Here is a 22,692-nt window from a genome sequence, read left to right on the forward strand (position 1 = left end):
TTTTCATTTGCTCATGTTTCACAACAATTGAAGAAATACTCAGAAATGCAATTTTTGAGGTTAAATTTCTTTATATATACCGTATACATGTCCTCCATCATCAGAAAAATGCCACAAGACTATGTTAAAAACACCCAAAACACAACTTTTATTGGAGTGTGTCTTTAAGTTGGTATAATTCAGTAACTAGCCAGAATTTGATGGATTCAATGTCGTGACTTGAGTTCCTAATAATGACATTCTGTAATGTAGAACAGTATATTACTCTTCAGATAGTCACACTTCTGTGAGAGCTCAGTCTTCTTGAAAGATTTATCATTTTGGATTTAACTCTTTAAAAACAGAAGATCCACGTGTCAGTGTGGAAATAAAACGACATAATGTAAAAAATTACTTCAACATATGCCTTCAAATCCATCAAAGTGTCCTAGCAGGGGCATCAATGCTACTGAATGTCTCAAAGTAAAGCCTAAAGCCCTTGAAGGCATCAGGATGAAACCTTGACCTCTGGAGACTCCTGCCTCGGCTTCAAATACGCTGAAGATGTTGTAGGGAGAATGCCTGAAGGGTAAAAGACCTCAGTGCGGACCCTTGATGCTTTTTGCAGCTCACATGCTGCTCAGCAGTTGTTAGAGCTCGTTCAGGTGGATGACGGTGATGGTGATGTCATCACGGTACCTGCGAGCCAGCTCTGTCGGCAGGCTGAGCATCTTGGCCAGGCGGTTTGGGGACACGCTCCCATAGCCATCGTCCCCCAGAGCATGCCGAAGCAGATGAGTGGCAGCATTCTGGTCCTCCAGCACAGACAGTACTTTGCCCTTCCTCTCCAGAAGGAGGCGCTGCAGGCTGCCCAGCGTCATGTTTTCACTGGGAACAATGGGCCTCTGCTGTTGAAGACCTGCAGGACAAAGAAACAATGCTGTAACAGCAGCAGATTCACAAAATACACTCAAATCTCCCTCAGAGACGCGGGTGTTGCACTTCCCACCTGCCTACTCTAATAATGGGAGGAAATGGAGACAAGTTTGGTTAGATGTCATGAGGACTTTCTACATCCTGTTTAATGTCGATATTGATGTGTGACATAATTCCTTTCATCAACCCTGCAGAGAAATCTAAAAGCCACGCAGGCAGTACTCCTAATAGAATGAGACAAAACTCATCTTCATCAAATATGATTTTAAATGTTTCACAGCACTCTCAGGAAATAACAAACATTAAAGTGAACCTAATCCAAATTCATGCAGCACCAACGACGACTGATCATTCAGGTACAGTTTTGCCTGGAAGGAGGTTTGACCAGACAGGAAAATGCATTTCCTTCTGACACAAAGAGCTTACTTTCCTGTTTTTTTTCTTCTCTGCATTCAATGGAAAGTCCATCTACCTTCACACTGAAAGAAATTGTTCATTTGAATGAGGACCAAAGTTCTCTGGTCTGATCCAAACCAGAGATCAGGTGAGCTTTCACATCCATTAACCCTTGTGCTATCTTAAATGACCCCACCCTTACATTGACGTGTTCTCCCTACCATGACAAAGGTGGATAAAGGTGGAAAGATTTCATGTAATCCATGGACACCAGTGAAGATCACAAATCATTGAAGAAAAAAGGTTCAGCGCACTGTCTAGTGGGTCTAGATGACCCAACTCCCAATGTTGAAGTGCTTAGGATAGCACAAGGGTTTAACCTAATGGAATGGTTAAACTAATGGAAGAAACCAGCTCTGGATTAAACCAGGACCAAAGCTGGTATAGTGGATGTCACCAGAGTACCTCGTGACATGATGTGAGATACACAGACACAAAGTAATTTGGACTAAAGTGGATCATTTAAAATAATGAGGAAAAGTAGCTTTATTTACCTGTCAGTTGTTCTGCCACCCGCTGGATGACGGTTTGTCGGTGCATCAGCTCCCAGAGTCCATCCGTCGCCAAGACCAGGAACTTGTCTGTAGGTCTGATGTGGTGTTGGGTGACCTCTGGGAGGGCGCTCAGGTAGGGTGGAGTCATGTAGTGTTGGGGTAGAGTTCGGACGGCATCGTCGACTGCAGACATGACATCCGGCCGACTCTTGTAGACTTGTCTCAGCATCTCTGCGCTCCATTTGAAGCGAACATCGCCAAACGCCCTGAAGGGCAGCAGCAGACCCAGTAGGCGGTCATGCCGGATCACAGTTTTATGCTCCGAGGGCGGATGCTCTTCCAGAATCCTTTGCAGTTCATCTGGGTTTTGGGCATTGTGGTCATTTGTGAGGCTGACTGCAGACCAGCGCCCATCTTCATCCAGGACACCCAGAACAGCCCGACTATCACCCAGGTTGGCCACATGCAGGACACCATTAGAGACGTGGACAACACACGCAGTAGAACCAGACAGCGCCACCCGGAGGGGGGAAGACGAAGACAGTCCTTCTCCCGGGACAGACACCCGTCTGCGAACAGACAGTGAGACATTAAAAGGCTGCATTTCAGGAAAAATTTACCAACTTGCCTTTCTGCTCCAGGTTATGAGCTCAAGTTTTTTAAGTTGCACTGCTTGTGAAGGCTAAGGGTTTGATCCCTTTGGGGTTGTGTGTACCAGGTTACCACATGAGCGCCTGAGATCAGAAGGGTTTACAGTTTCTGAAGGCTGTTGTCCACTGCTTTTTTCCTACCAAAGGATGATTACCTCCAACCAGATGGTGCGAGGGCAGTGGTGGTTGAAAGAGAACCAGGACTTAAGTTGGAGCCTAACCTCAGAAGAGAGAACGGAAGGATCACCTGGGTGAGGAGAGGGATAAGTGCACCTGGGCCTCTACAGACAGATCATAGTCAAGGCGACGGAAAGCGCTGAACAAAGCCGATGTCACTTTGCCTTCATCCTGTATTCAATCAGATGATAGATGAAAGTGTGTCATTACCAGAGAGAATATTTGAAGCTGAGCAGGCAGAGGCTCTATGTGCTGTGACACCTTTATCTGGTACTAAAGCAGAGTATCTTGTTAGTCACTGACGAAATACATATTCAATATTAAATGCTCACTGTAAACTTCTCAATTTCAGTCATGTAAACAGGAAAATAACACAGTTATCTTTTTCAAAATTACAGAAACAAATACATTTGGTCTTCTCGTTTGGCCCCAGGCTCTGAAGGTTGAGTAGCCACAGGTTGCTACCACAGGTTTACATTGGCTTCTAACAGGATTCAGCCAACCACAATGAAGAAATCATAGTTCTTAGAAAGTGGTGGTGTCTGTGTGTGTGTGTGGGGGGGGGTTCTTGTTGATTTTAATACTGAAGCCTGCGGGACGGTAAAAATTTGAATACGGGCCGCATTGGACCCACATGCCGGACTTTGAACATGCCTTTGTTAGTGTTTGCAAGTTTTAGCACAATGCCATCGTTGGACACTTCGAGTGATAGTGTTTGAACAATAGACACCTAAGGAACTGGCATTGATGTCCTCCTGTATTCAGTTTGCTGCGAATGGAAACATTTGACAGGGACTGCCTATCCCTGGACTCTTAGATCGACTTCCCCTGAATCAGGAGAAAACAAAACTATTTAAAACCACCAGTAGGAGAGCAAAGACAACTGGAAAACAAGGATTGTTAAGCCGAGGTGCTTAAGTTGGGCAGCTGTGCTTAAGAAAGTAACTGGTACAGACATAAAAAAGCTCTCTTTAGTGTTTAGGTTTACTGACGGTGTGTCTTTTACACACTTTGTTGTCTTTGTTCTGGGAGCTCTATGCCTGATTACCTCCTGGTCCTCGCCATCCTCCAGCCTCTCCTGCCAGAAGTTTCTAAGACTGTGGAAGGAAATTGAGCCTCCGTCTTGGAAGCTGTGGTCCTGAGGGTGCTTATGCCACTCCAGCAGCTGTGGCACGGCCCGCTCATTCTCCACTGCCCACTCCAGCTCTTCCAGCATCTTCAGTGGCAGCATTGCCATGGTGATGTAGTAGAAAAGTCGCTGGCTGATGGCCTGTGCACAAGCTGGCCCCGCGTGACCGTCAAACACGGCAAAAAGAGTGCCGCCCGGAGCCGGCAGAAAGGTGGCGCTGCTTCGACTGTCTTCGCAAGGGTTGTTAGATGGCAGCATGTTACTATGGAAGCTGAGGACTCCATGAGAGGCGGGGCCTTTAGGGAAGGTATGACTGTACTCATTGGCCTGGGGATACATGGAGCATCATGTCATCTGTGGCTGAAATGTAGAAATTCTGAAATTTGCATTAGTCTTACCTTTAAGATTCTATTGATCTGAGCTGAACTCATCTGCCCTGCCTCCTGCCTCACCTGAGACCACCTGCTCCCAGTGCCTGCTGGGAATTGCAGACTGGGAAGTTTGGGAAGAATAGGAGAGGAGGAAAGGGATTGGTGCTGCTGGAATTTGAATCTGCAGCGTTTCCTGGAGGTTCCTGTTCTTCCCAACATGACGGCCCAACAGAATCAGTGGAACCCGAGGAGAAGAGGCTGGTTTGGATGGGAACCAGAGCAAACATCAATGAGAAACCCTTGATTCCTGCGTTCTGACAACAAAAATCTTTAAAGCCACTTTCAGTTCTGCATCTCATTTAATCCTTTAAACCAGAAAACCCAACAACCTCAGATCCTGATCTTCACAGACACTAACTGGAACCAGTCACAGTCCCATCGCATATTAGTTAACTTGTCTTTAATGGGTAAGACAGCTAAGGAAAGGCATGAAAAACTCCCAACAGCTGCTTTCAGCTTTCTACATAACCAAACCACGATCCACTTGTACCGATAAAAAAATGGGTTCTGTGCTCATATTTGTAGACAATTTATGATCCAAATATATGTAAAGGACAGGTATTGGCCAAAACAAACAGAACCCCTGAAGGATCACAGCTGGAAAGTTTTAAACCTTCAACTTCCCTGTAACTGAATTCATCTTCTCAGTCATGTGGGTAATATTAAGATTATTTGAACTGCAGAACCACCAGACCAGAAACCACACATGCACCTGGATTCCCATGTTTCTGTTGTTCAACACTCACCCGGGCTGACCTTCCCGCCGTCTTTCCCCTCTGCTCCACTTTCCTGGGCTCAGTCTAAGGCGTTTATTCAGAACCGCCTTTTTTCATCTCTCAGAATGAGGACAGAACAGATATTGGAGGTGGTTGTGATTGCTGGAGATGTTGATTTCCTGGTGAACTTGCTGTTTCCTGTAGCTGGACAGGAGAGCTAGCGGTTCTCTCTGACCTCTGACAATTCATATCTACGTAATAAGTCACCCATTACTGAGTTGCACTTTACCTTCCTCTCCGATTCAAACACAGACCATTGAGGTTCCGTCTGACTGGACAAGTGATCATGGAAACACAACCTCCTACCCGAGTCTCCACCTCCACAATCCTCAAAACCTAAACCTGTAACATTTTAACTCTCAGGGTTTAGTCAAAGAACAGAAAAAGAATGTTTTCAATTTAAATCTCTCACTGTTCTTAAAGTTATCCGGGTTTCTGAGTATGACCTTGCTACAGTGTCTCTCTCAAATGACTTAACATCTGGGTTAGGTATCAGTATTCACTCAGTGAAATACATAAGTGCGTCTGGTGTCCTGCTTTGAAAGCAAAACTTTTTCAATTTAAAAAGATGAAGGTGTGTTTAGGTTTGTGAAAGCTCACAGAAGGCTGTTCGGACCAGAACAAATTCAGTCAAAACTTGAAGAGAGCTGCAATTTTAAGTTTCCATAATTAACACCGTGAAGACCAATGTTTTTTAATGAAACAAAATGACATGGCTCTAAAAATTTTCTTAAAGTAACCAGAACACGTGTGTGTGTGTGTATGATTAAAGCTTCCTAAACAATGCGATTTGTTTTACATACACCCAAACTGCATGGTGATTCATTTAGAAAAAAAGACAAATGTATACAGATATATGGGACTTCATATGCACAGAGGACTGACACATGACAAACCACACTTTAGTTACAACTTTATTAGAACTTTTTCCACATACTATGAAGGTTGACGAATATAAAGAACAATACAGGTAAAACGTGGGCAAACAAGACGGTTAGAAATCTGCAGAGATGTTGGTGGCGTTCAGCTTCAGCTCTGCGATGTGCACCTCAATCCTCCTGTGCAGCTCCTCCATGGAGGTGGACAGCGTGTCGTACAGCGCCTGCATGCACACACATGTCAGCCAGGATCTAGGAAGGCGCTCACAGTGGGGAGCATTTTGATCGCTCACCTGAGCTTTCTCGGTCTCCTTGCTGCACACGTCTCTCAGGCTCTTCATCTTGGCCTTCAGCTGCTGTGTTTCTCCGGAAATTTCCTGGATTTTGTCAGCCATCTCCTCGCGCTTCTGGTGGATCTGGTTGCACTCCCTGGAGAACATTTCAATTATTTCAGATCCAAATACATGAACATAGCAATTACTTGTATGGTTCCTGCATGCAAAGATGTTGAAGTTGTACCCCAACACTTCTTGAACGTGCTGCTCCTTCATCTCCCTCTTCTTCTGCCTCCTAATGTTCTGCTTGTGTTCTTTATCCAGCTTCATGGCATGAGCTCGCTTTAGCTGGCTCTCCTCCACGCAGAGGTTTTTCAGCTCCTTCTGCTTTTTCTCATACTGAGCCATCAGCTCCTGGCCCTGGGTTTCAGTCGTCAAAACTTAATGAACGCCAGAGCAAAGTGATGAAGGTCATTACGATTGGTCTGTATTGTACCTCCTCCTGCCGCTGCTTGGTGTTGTTCATGCTGGTTTCCAGGTCCTGAAGGAGGCTCAGCATCTGCTGGATCTCAGCCTCGGTCTGGGTCACACCTTGCATCATGTTCTGCAGCTCGACAATGCGCTCATCCGTCTCTTCCTGCACGCACAAAACTATGCGTCACCCTTCCCCACGTCAGCCTGAAGGGGGCGCATCTTCTTTGTGACTCACAATGCTGTTCTTTATGTTTTTCACGTTCTCCTTCATCTTCTCCATCTGGCTCTTCAGCTCCTCCGGAGACTCCACAATCTGAGACTTCAGGCTGCTGATGTCTTCCTTCAGGTTGGTGATTTCCACCTTCACCTGAGCCTGATCACACGCAAACACGGATGAAAACAGGATGAGGACAGAGACGCACATACCAGAGATGTTCTAGTTTCACGTACCAGCTTCTGCGTCTTCTCTGCAATCTTGGATTTCCACTCTGTGATGCTGTCATTTTTAGCGTTCTGAAAAGGAAACCAGTATTTGCTTGGTCTGACAAGCACAGGCTTCATGGTTCTGACAGCGATTCCTCGCCACCTACCACTTCCTGATACTCGTGCATGGTGGTGGTCTGCAGTTCGGACAGAGCGGCCGCCAACTCGTCAGCCTCAGCCTGCTGCTCGGGTGGAATGGTCCTGTAGGAGCAGGCGAGGAACCTGTGAGCCTTTGAAGCCGTGTGTTTAACTCCAGCACTGATTTGAAAGAAACTCATCAAAGGCTTACGTCAACATCTCAATCTTCTTCTCAGCTTCCAGGTTGCCTTTGGTGTAAGTCTGCAGTTTGTCCAAGTCTGCCCTCTGATGAGGAAACAACAACATTTGTTTAAACGATTATTCTCCTTTATAAAACAATCAGAATTGAACAGAGTTTAGCACTTTACAAACGTGCCTGCAGAACATGATTTATTTGAAAAAAACAGAAATGAACATTTATCCAGAAAACCTAATTGAGAAGCAGCTCTCATGTACCTGGAAAAGCCACTGCAAAAATAAATAAATAAATAAAAACAGGCAACAAGCAAAAGAAAAGGGTTCTGAGACCCAGCCTCACATAAAATAGACTGTTTCAAAGCAAAACTTTGTTCTGTGATGCGACGAATCCAAAAGTGATGTTCTTGTTTGTTATTTGGGACATTGTGTACTCTGGGCTAAAAGGCAGAGACCTTCCAGCATGTTGTCAGTGTTCTCCTGCAGTGAGAGCTATGTAGAAGATTTATAGCTTCTTTAACCTCATAAGACCTGGTGTCCACGTGTGTGGACATCACACTATGGGTTATATTACCACAGTAGTTCATTCTGCTCAACTGGGGCCCTGTGACTATGTGTGTACATCAAATATTAAAGACAAAAATACGTCACAAACCCAAAACAGACAAGCATGGGACAAACTTTTACACAAAAACAAACAAGACTGAAAAAAAGGGTTTCCAAGGAAACCAAGAAGCTTGACACCCAAAATTTCTTCTGAGCGTTAGGAAAAACAGACAAGATGCTGCACCGTGCTAATGTCCAAATACTGAGAGACACAGCACCACCCCCCTTTAATTATGGAGAAAACTAAACGTTTGTACTGGCATACCCATTCTAGTGAATTAATGATTGCCAAACATAGTTAAAAAGTCTTTTAGTTTGCGTTCCTATTGAAATTTAAACAGTTGACCCACTTTTCCAGGATTGAGTTGCACATAAAATCAAATGATTCTGAAAATGACGTACAAACTTGGCTTGTTTCTCCATGATCATCTCCATCCGCTGCTTCCTGAAGTGCAGAAAGTTCATGATGGCACTTAGGATGGTCAGGGTCCTCTGCTTTTCTGTAAAAACAACAGATGGCCTTTTATCAAAGAAAAAACAAAAAACTGAAAACAAAGGCTCATTTAAAAAAACGAACTAATTGTCTAAGAATATTTTTAACCGTGGAAACTTTCCAAAGAAACCCTCTTTGAGAGAAAGGAACAGACACTCTTTTTACTATTTATTATGTAGAATCTTTATCATTTTAAAATGTCTTTTAAGAATCAATAAATGCTTGTTTTACATGAGTTTGCATTGAACAAAGGTGAAACTTTTCTTGATGAAAAGGATCAGTTCTTTAAAAAAGAAAAGAAAAAAGAAAAAAAAATTCAAATAAAATCAATCCATGGGTTGGAAAATTGAATGTTCTTTTTCAAACCCCTCAGCGCGCTGAACAAACACGATGAGAGCCAAAGAACTTAGCTGTGAGAGCTGAGATCCCATCAACCAGACTTACTGGGAGCCAGCAGGTCATTCAGAGAGAAATCGTACACCAGGCACACGGGCAGGAACTGTCGCCTGAGAACACACACAGAAGAACCACATGAACGTTCACGCTCCCACAGCCTGACAAAATGAGAAGCAGAGACTCACATGCGTGTGTACACGCTCATGATGACGGTGGCGCCTTCATGGTACTCTGGATACTGAATGTTCTCCAACATTGGAACCTGTTCAAGACAAAAGGGCTGAAGCTGAGAGAGACGGAGCTCTCATCGTTGCTCACAGATCGCCGCTTCCAGCAGCTAAACACGCCACCTCTTCAGACTGCTCAGCTGCCATTACTGTACTTCAACTTCATAACATACAGACATTTTTCCTTAGTTGGTAAAATGTCTTATTCTCTTTGCTGAGTAAAATTCAAATTTATGACCTTTTGAAATCATTTTTATTTGCTTTTTATTTTTATGTTCGAGTTCCTTCATGTTTTTTTAAAGAACATTTACATACGGTGGCCCTGAAGTGCAAACCATTCAACAAATCACTCGATACAAAAACATTTTTAAGATCACAGCAACAATTTAAAAAGCGTATTACATTTTAGAAAACAAAACAAAATTTCAGAAACCAAAACATAAAAAAGAAAAAAGAAAAAAAAGAAAAAAAGATTTCAGAAAACAAAATTAATTTCCAGAAAAAAAAGAAATATTACAAAATGAAAACATTTCAGAAAAAAAAATAATTTCCAGAAAACAAAATGAAATAAAAAAAATGAAAACATTTCAGAAAAACAAAATGAAATATTAAAAAATGAAAAACATTTCAGAAAAAAAATAAAATATTAAAAAATGAAAAACATTTCAGAACACAAAATGAATTTCCAGAAAACAAAACGAAATCTTCAAAAATGAAAAACATTTCCAAACCGGAAGAAGCAGGTACTATGGGACAACGCTGATTGGATGATGAAGTTTGTCAATCATTTGAACTGAAAAGTATTTTAAATGAAGCGACGACGGATTTTATCGTCCAAACAACAATGTACCATGATAATTCCCGTATTTCCCATTTACATATTAAATCAAAAATGCAGCAAACAGATAATGAAGGTTTAAATTATTTTTTGAATATTTCGTCTGAAGCAGAACGGTCACCCGGAAGTAGTTTGTGTGGATGACGTCCGTTCTGCAGGTAAACAAAGAAAGGGACGGTAAAACGTTAACATAAACGTTAATCTTTGAATATTTAGCGGATGTGATGACAGAACGCACGCAGAAATATCAACACCAACCAGGTTTACAAATGTTTCAAAATGTCGTGAGAGGATTCTGTCTAAAGCAGCAGCTGCGAAGAAACGGGCGTTAAAGACGGCGCACTTCAGGAAATGCAGTCCCGCCATCCACAGATAAGGTATGGAGGCACATTTATTTGATCTAATAAATGTAGCGTTAAACGTGATTTCTAGGTGGGTGTTTACAGACAGATCCAAGATCCTTCAGTCATACGTTAATGACAGGTTACCTCATCAGCTGGAGAGGGGGGGGGGGGGGGGGGGTCACGTGGGCAGGATTCTCAGACAGGTGTACCAGCCGCATAAATCAGCAAAGCTGTCAGGTAAACTGCAGCAGTTTGTGTCTCAGAATAACATTTATGAATGCGTCTCATTCACACTATTAAGATCTGTGACTTTAGAGTGTGTCAGTGCACAGAAACATGACAGTAAATGACTGGATGTGCTCATCATCAGACACGTCCAGGTGTGTAACTAAAGGTGGCAAAGTCTGTAGTGTAAAATAAATCTTTAAAAAAAACGTTTTAGTCTTTCAGGCAGAGGAGGAATACCAAATTGTTTTAGAATGTATTTTTTATAAGACTGAAATAATGTATTTTATTCTGAGTTTGGTGTTTTGACCCCTCCCTAATGAATTTCTGGTTTAACCCATTTTCTCCTCATTTTGATGAACTCAACTTTTTCCTGAATGAAAGATGAACGGCAGCCGATGTTTTTCTGTCAGGGATTTTTAATTTATTAATTTATTTCTGTCAGGGATTTCAAGAGCTGGAGCTGGAGTCCAGTGCAGAGGAAGCTGCAAGCATGTACGAGCAGGAACTGGGGTCCTTTACCTGTGCATCTTCCTCTGGATGTGATGCTGAGCAGCAATGTGGACAAAACTTCCCTGACATGACTCTTTTTGATATAGTTGTTAAGCACAAACAGACTTTTCCCAGATGCATCTTTTCCTCTAATAAATGTGACTGACAGGTACGCTGAGTAAATGCTGATTGTAAGCACAACATTTGATTGACTGCATGAAGAAGCCCATAAAGGAAAATCCACAACTGTTTCTTTGTTTCTGTTATTGAATGACGTATTCATGTTAAGTTTTCAATAAATATACTGCATTGCTATGAAACAGATTTGTTTATTTTCATATCCATTATTACAATCCTCACGTCAGCATTCAGTTTTTTCATTGACAAAAAAACATTTCTAAACAACAGCTTTGAAAATCAAACATCATCTTTGTTAATAAAGCTTTAAAACCTAAAATGGTAAACATGGAAAAACTCCTAAATGAAGCAAGCCTAATATGAACATTTTAAACTGGAGTTTTGCTTAAAGGAACATTAAGTTGTTTGGAGTTGTACAAGTGTTTGATGCGATTCCTCATAGATGTGATTTCCAGATCATCAGCCCGACGCTAAAGCCAGGAATTGTGCTTCGTTTTTCACTCCCCACTGCATCATTTACAACTAATCAGGCTTATGCAGCAGGTTAAAGACGTTTTTTAAAGGACCTGCAATTTAAAAAAAAAAAAAAATAGATATTAAGGTTAAATAATATTTATTGATTACATTTCACATAAATCATGGTGACTTGCCTGTACACTGCACAATGATATGAATGACTTTAGTCTTCTTGTATTCCCATGTAGAGCTGCCATCTGTTCTTCTGCAGCACAAACCTTTCTGGAACTTCGCTTTGAGAAACTTCACCTGCAGAAATATCACATGTTAATTCAATTAAGTATTTTATAAACTTTTAAAGTTCATTTTTAAGTTTCAGTATATGTGTACATGCATGGTTCAAAAATATACAATGCACTTTAATATTATTTACCATAAGAACTTGTTTACTGATTTCAGTCTTAAAGTCGATTTTTAGCAACACTGATGCCATATAATTACTGTATAAATCACAGAATCAGGCTGGCTCGGAGCTTTTTCTCTCATGTTGTCACCGAAAACGGGAACGGCTATCATGTGAAGACGATTCGTCTCCATCGGGTTCTTTTTGCGCATGCGCAAGATAAAAAGAAATTATCTTTTCAAAGCAGCACTTTAACATCCTAAAATTAACATCCCTAGAGACATGTGACTGACAAAAGAAAAGATCACAGAATTGATTCTTACCTAAAGATGATTGACAGCGTGAACCTCGCAGCCGTAGACATTAGCGCACAGCGTTCAAAGTAAAAGTGCTCACAAACTACTTCCGGGTGACCGTGTGTCAGGCGAAATGTTAAAAAAATAATTTTAAAGTTCATTAACAGTTTGCTGCATTTTTTATTTGATATATAAATGGGAAATACGTGGATTATTATAGTACATTGTTGTTTGGACGATAAAATCCGTCATCGCTTCATTTAAAATACTTTTCAGTTCAAATGATTGACAAAAATCATCATCCAATCAGCGTTGTCCCATAGTACCTGCCTCTTCCGGTTTGGAAATGTTTTTCATTTTTGAAGATTTCGTTTTGTTTTCTGGAAATTCATTCTGTGTTCTGAAATGTTTTTCATTTTTTAATATTTCATTTTTTTTCTGAAATGTTTTTCATTTTTTAATATTTCATTTTTTTTCTGAAATGTTTTTCATTTTTTAATATTTCATTTTTTTTCTGGAATTTTTTTTTTCTGAAATGTTTTTCATTTTTTAATATTTCATTTTTTTCTGGATTTTTTTTTTCTGAAATGTTTTCATTTTTTAATATTTCTTTTTTTTCCTGGAAATTAATATTTTTTTCTGAAATCTTTTTTGTTGTCATTTTTGTTTTTCAAGTTTTGGTTTCTGAAATTTTGTTTTGTTTTCTAAAATGTAATGCTGCTTTTTAAATTTTTTTTTTTTTTTAATTGTTGTTGTGATCTTAAAAATGTTTTTGTATCGAGTGATTTGTTGAATGCTTTGCACTTCAGGGCCACCGTATTTACACAATAGTATCTGAAATCCAAATTCAAGAACATTGAGGTACTTAATTAATTTAAGAAACTGTTCAGATGCTTCTTCTGAAAGGTTTTAAAGCCCAAAAGCAACAAATTTTTCATTTTTTACATTTTATTTGTATTTTTCAGAAAATTGTCTTCCCCTTAGTATAATGTTTAAGTTTGTAACTGAATGTGTTATTTTCATGCAGGTTTTGAAACATCCTGAGGAAAAACAACACCACGTGCAAAACAAGACGATCTGAACATTGTCCTGATCATAAACCAGGGGTGTCAAACTCATTTTCACAGAGGGCCACGGGATCAGCATAATGGCTGTCCTCAAAGGGCTTATACATTACTTATACATTAAAACTAGATGTAATGAAAAACAAATGTAACTACTCCTTAATGTTAAACAACTCATTATTTATTCATTAGAATGTTTTAAAGTGAGAATTACAGTTGCATAGAAAACATGTTTGCTTGTTACTCTAGCATAAATCATGTTAAATTTTGTCCGCTTATTAAAACCCACATAACTCCATTAATGAAAGATCAAACTGTCCAAGTGAATAAAGAAAAATAACATTAAAATGAGCTAGAAAGAAAATGTATTAAACGTAACATTTTGTCTGCATAAAGACATAAGAGCTGCAAATATTGAATAATTACAGCAACTACACATGAATAATATGTAATCAACGTAAGAAAATTTTTATTTTAAGAGATTAAAAACTTTTATGCTCTCGCGGGCCACATAAAAATAGCATGGCGGGCCGCATGTGGCCCCCGGGCCTTGAGTTTGACACATGTGTCATCAACTTAAGGAGGCTGAATACAAATGGAAGAAACAGCGCAGGGTTTATGCTGTTTATTAGTCATTCATGTTTCCAAAGGATGAAAGATGGAAGTCCAAAACAGGGAAAGATGTGACCTTACCATGGAATGACACTCGGGCCTGAAACGGTACAGCAGGTGCAGAACTCTCATGTATAAAGTCTGGACTGTTTCTGGCTGAAAGAAACAAAAGCAAAAGGTCTTTAGTCTGAGTCAGTATAAGTATGCAACTATGTCCTATTATTATTATTATTATTATTTTTAGTTTGTAAGGAGAAAGAGCTGCTGTCTTTTGAAAGTCATTTCCTTCGTTAAAAGATCCTCTTTTAAAGACATTTTTAATTTAAAGATCATAAGGATTCCCAAATTCATAAACTTGTCTAAAAAATTCCCAATGTGGTTTATTATCAATACATTATTAGCTCAAAGAGAATTTCATATAGTTGTAAAAACAGTCTTTATATAATGACTACATTAAAGAACCATATTAGGGTGCAAGACATCTTATACTGAAATTCTTTAATATCAGCCTAATGATAAAAGTTAACTTCAACTAACAAATCATATTCTGCTGTTTATTGTTTAAACAGACTTTTTTATATATATAATTAAATCATTTGGAAATCACAGCCGACTCCAAAACTTCTGAATTTAGCTCATCGCTTTAGCTAACTGAAGAAAAGAGAAAAATGCTTCAATTTTACATCTAATGTGACAAAGGAGATTTGTGTTTTCTTAAAAATATGAATAAATCATGAATTATTCTTTAAAGGAGGTTTAGAGATGACCCTGACAAATATGTGTGGTTTAAAAGGCTTTTTATGAGCAGCACAGGAAAAGACCCGGATTGTCTGAAAAGACTGTAGGTCAATAACTACTGACTGGGTCACATGATGCTTTGCAGAGAATATTTGGTCACATAAACCGTTTAAAGCTTTTATAAACCTGTTGAACATTAAAGTGTTTGGGTTTACACAAGTAAACCATGCAGTTTTAACAGTTTTTCCCCCCTGTTTAATAGGTTAAATTTATGGCATTTAAAAGCACCTTAGTGTACAAAGTGACCATAACAAGCTTACATTACATAAATGTGCAGAATTTAATTAAAACAGGGTCTCACTTAGTATGAAAAAATAGGAAACATAGAGTTTAAGTTTTTAAAAATGCAATTAAATGTGCAATATGGTAATGTTTTTCCTTACATTACAACACAAGGGAAACAGAAAATAAGTTTTAAAAAAACTTATGTCGACTCGTAGCAAAATGTGCTACATAATTTTTTTTCTAAAGACAACAAGCAAAAGCACACCTTTAATCTGAAGACAAATCCGGATTTTTGATATCGTACTAAACTAAAATCGGGAAATATTTTGATTAGTTTTCCTCGTCTCTTGTCTTGTCAATGTCAGAAATTCATGAGGGGCTTATTTTGTCAATTCAACGCTCTTTAATACATGGAAGTGTTGAAAAACTTGGCTTGCTAAATTCCATGACTTATTTGAATGTAACATATGTGTTGTGGTATTCTGTTTCCCATCCGAGGACATTGTTGTAGTTTTGCAGCAGGAGGATACCTTGGGAACCGGAGTCAGGTCTCCTTTAGTCAACTGTTTCGCCTCCTGGCCGGTTAGAATCTCTGTTCGATAAAAGTTCACGATGGCCTCCGCGTTGCAAACCGGAAAAGTGTTTTCAGTCATCGTCGCAGTTCAGATAAAATTCCCAAAACAATTTGCAAACCTCCGGAAAAAGAAAATACAAAAATGTCTACACCAACCGAAAGTTAAATTGGCGCCTTCCTTGTTGTTTTCTTTCTGAGACATCTGATTGGTCTATTTCTTTTATCTGTGGTGGGTTTGGTGTTGGTAAATAGTAAGTGGCTCATTACCGCCACCAAGTGGAATGGAGTGTCAAACAGTATTTCCCGCTGCCTTCTTCATTTTTTCTTTTCCATTGTCCCCAAAGTTTTTTGTGTCTTCTTGCTCTAAACATTTCCTTTTCCTCCAGTCATCCACATATGGAGTCCTATACTGTTCATAATTAAATAAATAAATATTTAATTCAATAAATAAATATGACCCCATGCAAATACACAATCAACCAATAAATCTCTCATAAATACATAAAAAGATCATGAAATTGTGAAAAACCAGCACACTGATTTTAAATTAGCCATTGTATTATTCAATATATTTCATTTTGCTTTAAAAACATGTTCATTATTTTAAAACAGCATTTTAAAATATTCATTTTTAATCATGTTGAATTTTACTATAATTCTGTCTTTTTTCAGAAGCTGATATTTCAAAATCGAATATTTTCCAAAGTAGCTTTGTTTTTATTTCATGTTGCTGTTTTTCACAATGGCGTATTTATTTCATGAAGAGCTTTTTCAGCAGAATGGGTCCTTCTGTCAATCAGTGAAAGTGGGCGGGATCTAAACGCTCATTGGCTGATCCATGGAAATCGACTCATATTCCTCGATACCCGCTCAGCGGTGTGCCAGTCAGAGAGATGACACATTTCAGCGATATCCGCGAGGCTTTGCCGACATTAGAGGATCAAATAGAGACAAACTATCTGTCTGCTGCAGAAGATGCAAACATCCACAACTCTGTTTTTGTAGTTTGAGGGTTTGTGTGGACCAAACCACAAAGGAGCTCCGGTCGTCAACATCTTTCACACTCCTCATTCTTACGCCATTCACTCACAGCTCACATCGTGACATATGTCGGCTCGCAGGAGGATCGACAGAGTGAGACCAGGCAGCTGTGCAAAGCGGGACAAGCCTGCTCGGGCCTCCTGAACCTTATGATATTTTTCTATTTTCAATGAGACAATGATTATAATCAGGTCCTCTGGTTTTATTTTTCCCTCTCAAGAAAAATGTTTAACCTTTCCTGCGATGACGTTTCTGACATCTTAACACACTCCATGTTCATTGTGCTTCCATGCATTGTTACTGAGATAAGCACAAGCAACCGCTCCATGTGGCTATAAGGCTAAAAACATTAGCTTGTTGCCCCTCCCACACGCGGCATGGTGCGTTCATGGAAACTCCAGTTCATAGAAGCTTAGTGGAACTCCAACAACCACTCAGCCTAACTTAGACCACTACTATACGTTCATGAGAAGATGAAAATTGCCAAACCGACCACAAAATCACCTGAATTATGCACACTCGCCCAAAGCCACTTTTATCCGCAAATTTAGAACCAAAACTGCCCAATTTCTTGTAACACTGTGGATGTGTTGAGGTGCATACTCCCCCTAGTGTTGAGGGGTGTGCATTGCGCCATCACGTTTGCTGACGCATCTTCGATCGATATAGTCAGGGGAGTTAGGGTGCTGCTGCTCATGTCTGGGTAAAGGATTAGCCAATCACAAAAGTGTCTCCGCCTTGTCTAGTTTGATTGACAGATAGACTCATTCTCCTGAAAAAGCTCTTCATGAAATAAATCAGCCATTGTGAAAAACAGCAACATTAAATAAAAACAAAGCTACTTTGGAAAATATTGATTTTGAAATCCGAGGTTCTGAAAAAAGACGTAAAATTATAATATATTCCACATGATTAAAATGAATATTTTTAAAATGCTGTTTTAAAATAATGAACATGTTTTTAAAGCAAAATGAAATATATTGAATAATACAATGGTTAATTTAAAATCAGTGTGCAGGTTTTTCACAATTTCATGATCTTTTTATATATTTATAAGAGATTTATTGGTTGATTGTGTATTTGCATGACGTCATATTTATTTATTGAATTAAATATTTATTTATTTAATTATGAACAGTATAGGACTCCATATCCACAAAGTACAAAATAAATAAACAATCTAAACAAATAACAAAGTGAGAATTCTGACTTTATTCTCAGAATTCAGATATTTTTTAATTCAGAGATCAAAGAACAAGGTCAGAGTTCTTTGAAGAATAAAAATGAAAAAAAAAAAATATAATTGCTCTTAACTTTTTTCTTCTTCTATGGTGCCAATCCCCTTCAATACAAGACAGTGGAGTGAAAATATTTACCTTTTGAAATTTCTTGTTCATGAAATCATCTCTGATTTGTGTCGGAAATACATAATCCCAAGTAAATACAACAGACATTGTCTCCTCAGTTTTTGAGGTTTCACAGTTTTTTCAGCTAATTTAGATTTTAATTATGTTAATAATAATACATTTTTAGGACAATAGGCCAATACTTTTAAATTGCACTTTGGTGATTTGCACTTTTTCCTCTATTTAATGCTTGGACTATATGGTTCTTTTTTCTCACATCAATAAGCGTGTTAAGCTTGCAGACCTCATTATCCAGACTGCATTTCAGTCAAAGCCTTTAAAAGAAGAGATAAAAGAAATTTTTTGATCCTTTTTGGAATCACATCTGTGATATTTCTGTGTAAAGTATTTCCTGTATTTTTGGTCATAAGGCACAAAAAATATGGTATGCAGAACTCTACTGCGTTAAATTACCTTTATCAACGTTAACTTTTCTGAGTCACTGATCTTTTTTTTGCCATTAAAAATATGGAATGGTTCTACAATCAATTCATTTGGAGTGGAAAATGTAATATCAAATTGTTTTTTGTTGTTCTTTCTGAAGTAAAATTCATTAAATTTTGTATCAAACAATTTTCATGTGCTAAATAATTCCTAAAAAAAATATAAAATACAATAATAGATTAAATGTTGTATTAAAGCAGAATGAAGTTTTCCTGAGATTCTTGCAGCGCATCTGATATAAAGGATCCCCCTTGTAAAGTTTTGGTAAAAGCCTTTTGACTGTTTGTTCATTTTAAAAATATCACTATAGTTTCCACCTACGTGGATACTATGTGATTTATAACATACAACAAGAATACTGGAAGAAGCATAATTAATAAACATCAGCATGTAAAGCACATGTCAAACTCAAGGCCCGTGGGCCAAATGTGGCCCGCCATGTCATTTTATGTGGCCTGTGAGAGCATAAAAGTTTTTAATTTCTTACAATAAAAATTTAAATTGGTGTGTATTTATTCATATATTGGGGGAATCTCACTTGAAATATCGGATTGGACTTAAACACTGTCCATATAACTTAGCCTGACAGAATCAAATTTAGAGGGATTTATGCTAGAGTAACAAGCAAACAGATGTTTTCTATGGAACTGTAATTGTCACTTTAAAACGTTCTAATAAATAAATAAATGAGTAATTTAACATTCAGGAGTAGGTATATTTATTTTTCATTACATTTAGTTACATGTATAAGTTATATCTGGCCCTTTGGGGACAACCACTATATTGATGTGGCCCTCGGTGAAAATGAGTTTGACACCCCTGATGTAAAGCCCCTGGGGCCTCATTTATAAACGTTGCGTACGCACAAAAGAAGGCGTACGCCACTCTCTACGCAATAATTGAGATTTATAAAAAGCAAACTTGACGGGAAAATGTGCGGTCCTTCGCGCAAGCTCTGACCCAGGCGTACGCACAAAAACGGGTGAAATGAGAAACGGCGACGCCGTCGGCAGATGGAAGAAACACGTGAAAGTGAAAATGAAGATACTGCCTCTCAGAAATAACATGAAGACTTCACAAAGCAAGTCTTACAATTACCAGCCTACACAAACACCCGTTTGATCCATCAGCAGTGAAACAAACAAAAAAAATCAAACGAAAATTACAACAGAAATTCAAATGAACACATATTTGCAAAAAGAAAAGTGAAACATGTTCTGCAATATTGGCATGTTGTGCAATTCATCCTCACAAATAATATAGTTAACAGAACGAAATAATGTACAAAACTGACATTCCCGTCGATGTGTCCGTCTGGCGGAGCAGATAAAGGTGCAATTAGACAGACAGATGGATAGATAGAGAGATATGCATTAATTGTCCACTGGGGAAAGATGTTTACATATTAAAACATTTCTTCATAAGCCACGGAATTATGGTATTCATGCATATGCCTTTAGTTTGTTGTATTTTTAATAAAACAATGCATGGTGTATGTCTCAACCATTCAGAAAGCAACAAGAAATTACATTTGCGCTGATCAATTTCCCTTTTCCACGTCGATTATTACCGACAATTGTAGCTTGTCAGATGTAATTAAATGGATGGAAATAAAATGCCCCATCACAATGCGTAATGATGCACAATGGCTGATCTTGCGCTCCTAGAAGATGAGGCAAATGGAAGAATTCTAAAGGAGTGAACGCATCTTTAGACAGCAAGAAGACTTGCTGGCAAACATGGCCGGCCCTCCCTATACGCGAATTACGCAGCCGCGTAGGGCCCCCGTCACCACCAGGGCCCCGAAGTGGCGAAAAAATAAAATTAAAAAAAGACCCAAATCTGGCAACCTTTTTCATAGCTGTGAATGTTGTGCAAAAGAATATTGCCTGCACTTTTGTGATCCCCCCGTCAACACACCTGAACCAATCTGGCAACCCAAATAATGACGTTACGCCACTCTCAGCAACGATTGGTCAACATCACTGCATCTGATCCTGGCACAGTGTGCATTTACGAGCGCATTTTGTTTCAATAAAGTTGAGAAAAGAAAAAAAACGAGCGCATTTTGTCACGCTGATCAAAGCGACAACAAGAGCACTTCATGCCACATAGACTTTAACCATCAGGAGCTGAAAAAAGATGAACAACTTCAGCATCAATCACCAGGTAAGTTTGGAGGATGATGGGGCCATATTTTTTACATTATCCAGTATTTCTGTGCATTCGCGATTTACTAATTGATCCGAAGTTCGGTAAAGTTAGAAAGACAGGTGAAGTTTGCACATAAACGACCCTGTTTGTCGTAATTTCCAATGGAAAACTCTGAAATAATTCTGATACCCAAGTTTCCTGGATGAGGTCAGACAGGACCTTCCAAAACGGCGAAGAGAAGATTAAATAACGACAACGGTGATGGCTGATAAATGTTTAACTCACGTTATTGTATTGTTTAATTGTTTTGCTAACACATATTTAGTGCGTTCTGCATTTTCCGGTTTATGTCAGTATAGAAACTGCTGTTTATCTGTTATAGACAGTCTGGTAGTCTGACTTTTTCAACAATGTGTCTTAAAATCTTGCATTGGCATGAAATATGGAGAATCAAAACTGCCAAATACATAGGAAATAAAGGTTCTAATTTATTAATGACAAATAAAATAAATGTACTCATTTTAAAATTATGAACATACAAAATAATAGAATAAGAAGTGTATAAATTCTTATATTTCCATTTATACTCAAATTATTATTCACATTTATTATTTATAAATAGGTACATTTCTTTCTTATTTGTATTTTGCAGTTTTGGTTTTACATAATGAGGATGTTTTGCACAGTTCCGTGTCAGCCAAGATTTTCTTCTGCTCTCAAAAAGTATCAAAAAGTATTGGAGGTGGTGCAGCATCCACATCCCTTCATGTGGCATGTAAAGTAATTTAAAAAACAGTGTCTGCATAACCCCTTTTTTTCCATAAACAGCGGCTGAAGAGTATGGAGCCCCAAACTGTTCATAATTAAATAAATAAATATGATCTTGTGCAAATATATAATCAAACAATCTATTTCTCATAAATATATAAAAAGATCATGACATTGTGAAAAACCTGCACACAGATTTTAACTGAACCACTAAACTATTAGTAGTATTCTGCTATAGTTATTTTATTAACTTCATCATTAATTATTGTATAATAATTCTTGTTTTTTAGCTGCAGAAGAAACTCCTGTCACCACATCTTCTGTTGAAAGGGAAAACGTTGATGTTGCTGCTGGTAAGTTCAAATCTACCCAATATGGAACCCAAATCAAACTTATTGTTTCATTATTACTTAAAAGGACAGTCATACATTTGTGCACAGACGCACAACAGTGAAGGCACTTCTTTCCAACATTCTGCACTAGATATATCTCATTTATATTACAACAACAGTTGCGTTTTGTTGGTGCTGCTGATCAGTTAGAGGGCCCACAAATTAAATTTCGCTTAGGGCCCCCAGAAGACCAGGGCCGGCCCTGCTGGCAAACGAGGACGAGTGGCTTATGAGCCGGTTCCGACCTCCGCGGGCTTTTGGGGGTGTGTCACCCGATGCATCTGGCGCGTCGGCGTCCCCCTGCGCCTCAGTCACCACTCCACTAAGGGATTCCCCAATTCTTGCCGCTAGTCCCCCCCCCCCCCCCCCCCCCCTGGCAGATACACTCTCGATGCAGCGCCAGACGTTTTTTTGCCTCGACTTTGATGTCCGACCATGCCTTCTTTATTTTGGCCACGGTCCGAGGTTGTCAGGCTACAGCATTACAGCGTTTGCCACTCACGTGGCTTAGGCATTAGTAATGCCCACACTGTGCTCTCCAAACAACATTATTCTCCTCTTTTCCACCTCGCCAACGATAACTTCTACTTCACATTGAGTGAAGTTACGTTTTTTTTTTCATTTCCTCTCTGTGTGTGCCATGGTTTCGCAATCAATGAATATTCATTTGTGGGCGTGTCACGGACTATTTATGGGCAACTATAGGCGTGTCATGAAGCCGCAAAAGCTGCGCAGCATTTAGAATTGGTTGTGATTTATTAAGGGAAAGATGCGTAGGATGTGCGTGCGCACGGTTTTATAAATCCGAATATTTCTGTGCGTACGCACGTCCTATGTTTCATCCATACGCCACTTCTGACGCAAATCCTACGCAAAGTTTTATAAATGA

The 22,692-nt window shown here is 39.0% G+C and overlaps 2 protein-coding genes and 2 long non-coding RNA genes across 4 annotated transcripts; 1 reads left to right on the plus strand and 3 right to left on the minus strand.

The window, feature by feature from the left end:
- Positions 1-51: 51 nt before the first annotated feature.
- LOC101155506 (pyruvate dehydrogenase [acetyl-transferring]-phosphatase 1, mitochondrial) lies at positions 52-5,221 on the minus strand. Its single transcript, XM_011475199.4, has 6 exons — positions 4,999-5,221; positions 4,220-4,450; positions 3,741-4,148; positions 2,763-2,863; positions 1,866-2,434; positions 52-898 (listed from the first exon to the last, which is right to left on the minus strand). The coding sequence occupies exons 2-6, from the start codon at positions 4,409-4,411 to the stop codon at positions 630-632; spliced, it is 1,539 nt and encodes a 512-aa protein (XP_011473501.1). The 5' UTR covers positions 4,412-4,450; positions 4,999-5,221; the 3' UTR covers positions 52-629.
- Positions 5,222-5,929: 708 nt separating this feature from the next.
- nuf2 (UF2 component of NDC80 kinetochore complex) lies at positions 5,930-15,804 on the minus strand. The gene is made up of 13 exons (XM_023955050.2): positions 15,555-15,804; positions 14,083-14,157; positions 9,092-9,168; positions 8,955-9,016; positions 8,420-8,517; positions 7,428-7,501; positions 7,246-7,339; positions 7,106-7,168; positions 6,891-7,028; positions 6,678-6,818; positions 6,426-6,601; positions 6,200-6,335; positions 5,930-6,130 (listed from the first exon to the last, which is right to left on the minus strand). The coding sequence occupies exons 1-13, from the start codon at positions 15,675-15,677 to the stop codon at positions 6,023-6,025; spliced, it is 1,365 nt and encodes a 454-aa protein (XP_023810818.1). The 5' UTR covers positions 15,678-15,804; the 3' UTR covers positions 5,930-6,022.
- Positions 11,346-12,485, minus strand: LOC144992188 (uncharacterized). Its single transcript, XR_013656059.1, has 3 exons — positions 12,353-12,485; positions 11,821-11,935; positions 11,346-11,736 (listed from the first exon to the last, which is right to left on the minus strand). It is a non-coding gene; the product is annotated as an uncharacterized LOC144992188 (long non-coding RNA).
- Positions 15,805-20,534: 4,730 nt separating the features above from the next.
- Positions 20,535-21,803, plus strand: LOC144992322 (uncharacterized). The gene is made up of 2 exons (XR_013656194.1): positions 20,535-20,658; positions 21,702-21,803. It is a non-coding gene; the product is annotated as an uncharacterized LOC144992322 (long non-coding RNA).
- The last annotated feature ends 889 nt before the right edge of the window (positions 21,804-22,692 follow it).

This window comes from Oryzias latipes, chromosome 5, assembly GCF_053564925.1.
Source record: "Oryzias latipes strain Hd-rR chromosome 5, Olatipes_Hd-rR_3.1".
Lineage (NCBI taxonomy): Eukaryota > Metazoa > Chordata > Actinopteri > Beloniformes > Adrianichthyidae > Oryzias > Oryzias latipes.

Excerpts from the sequence above, each read along its gene's own strand:
- LOC101155506 (XM_011475199.4), bottom strand. The coding sequence starts at position 4,411 with ATGTTGGGAAGAACAGGAACCTCCAGGAAACGCTGCAGATTCAAATTC. Across the intron at positions 4,149-4,219 it reads AGATCAATAGAATCTTAAAG|GCCAATGAGTACAGTCATAC; the intron begins GTAAGACTAATG and ends ATGTATCCCCAG. Across the intron at positions 2,435-2,762 it reads TTATCCCTCTCCTCACCCAG|ACGGGTGTCTGTCCCGGGAG; the intron begins GTGATCCTTCCG and ends GTCTGTTCGCAG.
- nuf2 (XM_023955050.2), bottom strand. The coding sequence starts at position 15,677 with ATGACTGAAAACACTTTTCCGGTTTGCAACGCGGAGGCCATCGTGAAC. Across the intron at positions 9,017-9,091 it reads ATGAGCGTGTACACACGCAT|GCGACAGTTCCTGCCCGTGT; the intron begins GTGAGTCTCTGC and ends GTGTGTTCTCAG. Across the intron at positions 6,131-6,199 it reads AGGAGACCGAGAAAGCTCAG|GCGCTGTACGACACGCTGTC; the intron begins GTGAGCGATCAA and ends GTGTGCATGCAG.